This window comes from Microtus ochrogaster, chromosome 2 (assembly GCF_000317375.1).
Source record: "Microtus ochrogaster isolate Prairie Vole_2 chromosome 2, MicOch1.0, whole genome shotgun sequence".
NCBI classification, from domain to species: domain Eukaryota; kingdom Metazoa; phylum Chordata; class Mammalia; order Rodentia; family Cricetidae; genus Microtus; species Microtus ochrogaster.
Window position 1 is genome coordinate 7103958 of NC_022010.1, and position 3566 is coordinate 7107523.

General features: G+C 51.8%; 1 protein-coding gene across 1 annotated transcript in view; it reads right to left on the reverse strand.

The window, feature by feature from the left end:
• Positions 1 to 3566, reverse strand: part of Suds3 (SDS3 homolog, SIN3A corepressor complex component) — a 28230-nt gene that overhangs the window by 12001 nt on the left and 12663 nt on the right. Inside the window, exon 7 of the mRNA XM_026784596.1 lies at positions 429 to 524. Coding sequence (XP_026640397.1) covers positions 429 to 524 — 96 coding nt within the window. The remainder of the gene's footprint in view (positions 1 to 428; positions 525 to 3566) is intronic.

Genomic DNA, 3566 nt, shown 5'->3' on the forward strand with positions numbered 1-3566 from the left:
GGCAGCCCACAGCCCCCTAGTGTGGAGGAAGGTAATTGGTAGACCACGGCAGCCCACAGCCCCCTAGTGTGGAGGCAGGTGACCGGTAGACCACGGCAGTCTGCAATCCTCTAATACAGAGGTAGTATCTGGGACCATGGCAGGCAGTCTGTCCTTAATTTACACATCTCATTGTAAGTTGCCCCTACCTGGAAAGGAATGCTAAAACCAGGCTATTTCCAACAGAGTATCTTTCCACATAACCATTTTCTGGAAATCTCTCCCACAAAAAGCAATAGTTGAAGACTCTTGTGCAAAATGGCTAACCCAATCTGTGGGTAAATATCTCATATGTGCTTTCCCTTCCAGTGTCACTATTTGTGGGATGACGGCCCTGCAGACACTAGCAAACAGATAAGCAATGATTCAAGCTCGGCACGAATGGATATCAGGAGCCGGTTTTCTCCTCTTGTCTGGAATGGGGACAGGATCATTTGGTCTCCTCCGCAGCTTTCTGGTCATGATGGGTTTCACCTCCATAGAATCTGTGGCAAGAACGGAAATGGGTGAATCTATCCAACTGCCCCGAAGCCAGCTGGAGTCCCTGTAGGGCAAGAGTGTCAGCCCCCACGCCACCCCATCACAGCCGTGTGACTGGGCCTGCTTTGTCTACACACAACCCAGCCAGACAGACACCAGCTCAGACTGCAGGCTCTGTGCTTACGTGCTTAGGCTAGCTAAGTTAGGTACACCCCAGGCCAAGACCCCAACATTTTGGCTGATGCAGCCTTCTTCCGGCTCCCTCAAAACCTAAGGGGCTCTTCCTCTTTTCCCTCAAGCTGAGAACCCAGTCATAGGATACGGGACTGGCAGGATGCTCAGGATCCCAGAGGCTGGGTGCTACTCATGGGCACAGAAGGCCCTTTTAAAGGCCACTGACCCCACAAGGTTTCTTCCCAGCTTTCTTCTGTCTTAGCCTTTCTAGCCTGCTAAGGTCATGACCCACACAGTGAACCCACTCCACATGAGGCGATCTCTCCTCCTCCAGTGCAGTCACACTGATCTGCTCTCCCACAGGGATGGGCTAGCCTGGCCACCTAAGTCTAAGGCTGCCACAGTTCTGTTTCTCGCGCCAGCAAGAGCTGCTACACACGCGCTTCACAGATCAGCTCCTGCGAGTTTGGCCAACGAGCCCGAGAGCTCAATATGGGCACCAAAAAATAAATAAATAAATAATAATAATTCAAACTCCCAGGGCTGGAGAGATGGCTGAGCACTGGCTGCTCTTCCAAAGGACCAAGGTTCAATTCCCAACACCCATATGGCAAATCACAACTGTCTGTAACTCCAGTTCCAGGGCATCTGACACCCTTACACAGATATGCAATCAGGCAAGACACCAATATATGTAAAATAAAAATAAACAAATCATTAAAAATGTTTTAAAAATCTCAAACTCCCAGAGGTGAATATCTGGAGTGTGACAACACTGGAGAAGACACCTGAGCAGGTCAACATGTTTCAGTCATGTGTGGACCTCCAAATACCCAATCCAACTGCCTTGTGTTGGAAGGCTCCCTAGCTTCCATGGGGGAGAGGCACTACCTAGCATTCCACTGGACAAGCCACAGGCCTCTCCAAACTGTCTCCTACCTGCCTTCAACAGTCTAGTTCCTTCCCCATCCGCTTGCCAGGAACCCTGCTGGACACGGGAAGCCCAGGCAGTGCTGGGCCTGCCTCAGAGGGAAGGCAGAAGACAGAGCGGGTGCTAGGAGGAGTCTAAAGCCCCTGAGGGACTCCTGACATAAGGACGACCACAACAGGCACTGCCTTTTGTTCCGCGCTCCCTAGGCTGCCGCACCTCCTGTCCCACCTCCGTTAGCGTACTTCACCTGTCTTCCTCCTAAGTGGAGTCTAAGGGAGCAAACTGACCCCAAAGAAGCAGAAGCAGAAAGAGTGGGCTGACAGGGGAGGGGGGAGAGGAAGGAGGAGGGAGACAGGCATGTCACTATGAAGTCCAGCTTGATGAGGGCAGTGAGTTCTGGGTCCTACTGCACGGCACTGACTGGAATTAACTATAGAATACCGAGTGTTTCAAAACAGCCACTAGAACCTAAGATTGTTCTAATGTTTTCACCATAGGAAAATGGTAAATAAGGCCGGTGAGATGGCTCAGTTGGTGAGGGATGTAACCCAGTGGCAGAGCACTCGCCTCGCGTAAGGCCCTGGGTTTGACCCCAATTCTTGAGGTGAAAATAATTATAATTTGTTTAGCTATTGGATAAAACTGAGCTGCAGTGATCTGAAACATACACTTCACTCGAGGCTTGCAGCAGCCGGGGAGGCCCCACTGGAGCACAGCCATCGCCATCTCCAGAGGTTGGCAGGCTTGCCCTTGATGCAGAGGTGACCACAATGGAGGGGAGCAGGGAATGTGGATCAACATTAGGTGTTTGGAAGCCAAACCACGGTGGGAATGAAGAGGCCAATGTTGCCCATGATAGATGCAGCCCACTCACCAGGTCAGGTGCCCTCGTACCCCCCCCCACCCCCTGCAGCTATCTTTCTGCACAGCTTTGCCCTGACTTCCGAAGCCCCTTTCATGGCAACATTAGGTGCTGCCTCGCATAACCATTAAACGAGCCTGTTACATCTTTACCTCGCCTTAAACCTGGGAGGTATGGCAACTCAGTCACCTGGGAACTATCCAAATACAAACTCCACCAGGGCAGATCAGCCAGCAGTCTCACTGCCCTGACTTGACGGTATGGAAAGAGCCAGGCTAATGAAATTAGGAGAACATGGCTTGAGTTAACCAGCTCCTCTGGGGAGTTGGGGCTGGTGAGGCACTTCTGAGTCAGTGCTGCCACTTACAAACAACATCTAAAGCAAGCAGGTGTCTGCCCTGGGCCAGTGAACCCTCCAGACAGTACATCCTCCTCACTAGGCAAGACAGCCCCACAGGAAGAGGCCTGTGACAGAGCAGGGCTCTCCTCAGCATGAGAGCCTGCAGAGAGGCCATCCAGGCCTCACAGGAGGCAACAGATCTCTACCTCGACGTGATGATTACTCACAGCACAAACTACAAAGCCAGTATTCCTCATCAAATCCACAGCTTTTCCTGAGATCATGAGTGGCTGCCAACAAGGGCTTGAGGGTTAGAAGGAACACGAGAAAGTGCCCAAGAACAAAAAGCCAAGCAGCAACAGGGTAGCTGACTAATGAGAAGAAAGGAAGATTAAAAATGGCTAAGCCTGGGCTAGAGGTAGCTCAGTGGCTAAGAGTGCCTGCTCCTGCAGAGGACCCGACTTCTAGCCCCATGTCCGACAGTCACAACGGCCCACAGTTCCAGCTCCAAAGCATCTGGTGCCCTCCTCCAGGCTCTGGGGGCAACTACAAACATGTGGCATGAACATGTGCACATACAAGTGCACATACACACATGCACAAATAAGTCTTAAAAAAAGGAAAAAGAGCCGGGCGATGGTGGCGCACGCCTTTAATCCCAGTACTCGGGAGGCAGAGGCAGGCGGATCTCTGTGAGTTCAAGACCAGCCTGGTCTACAGAGCTAGTTCCAGGACAGGCT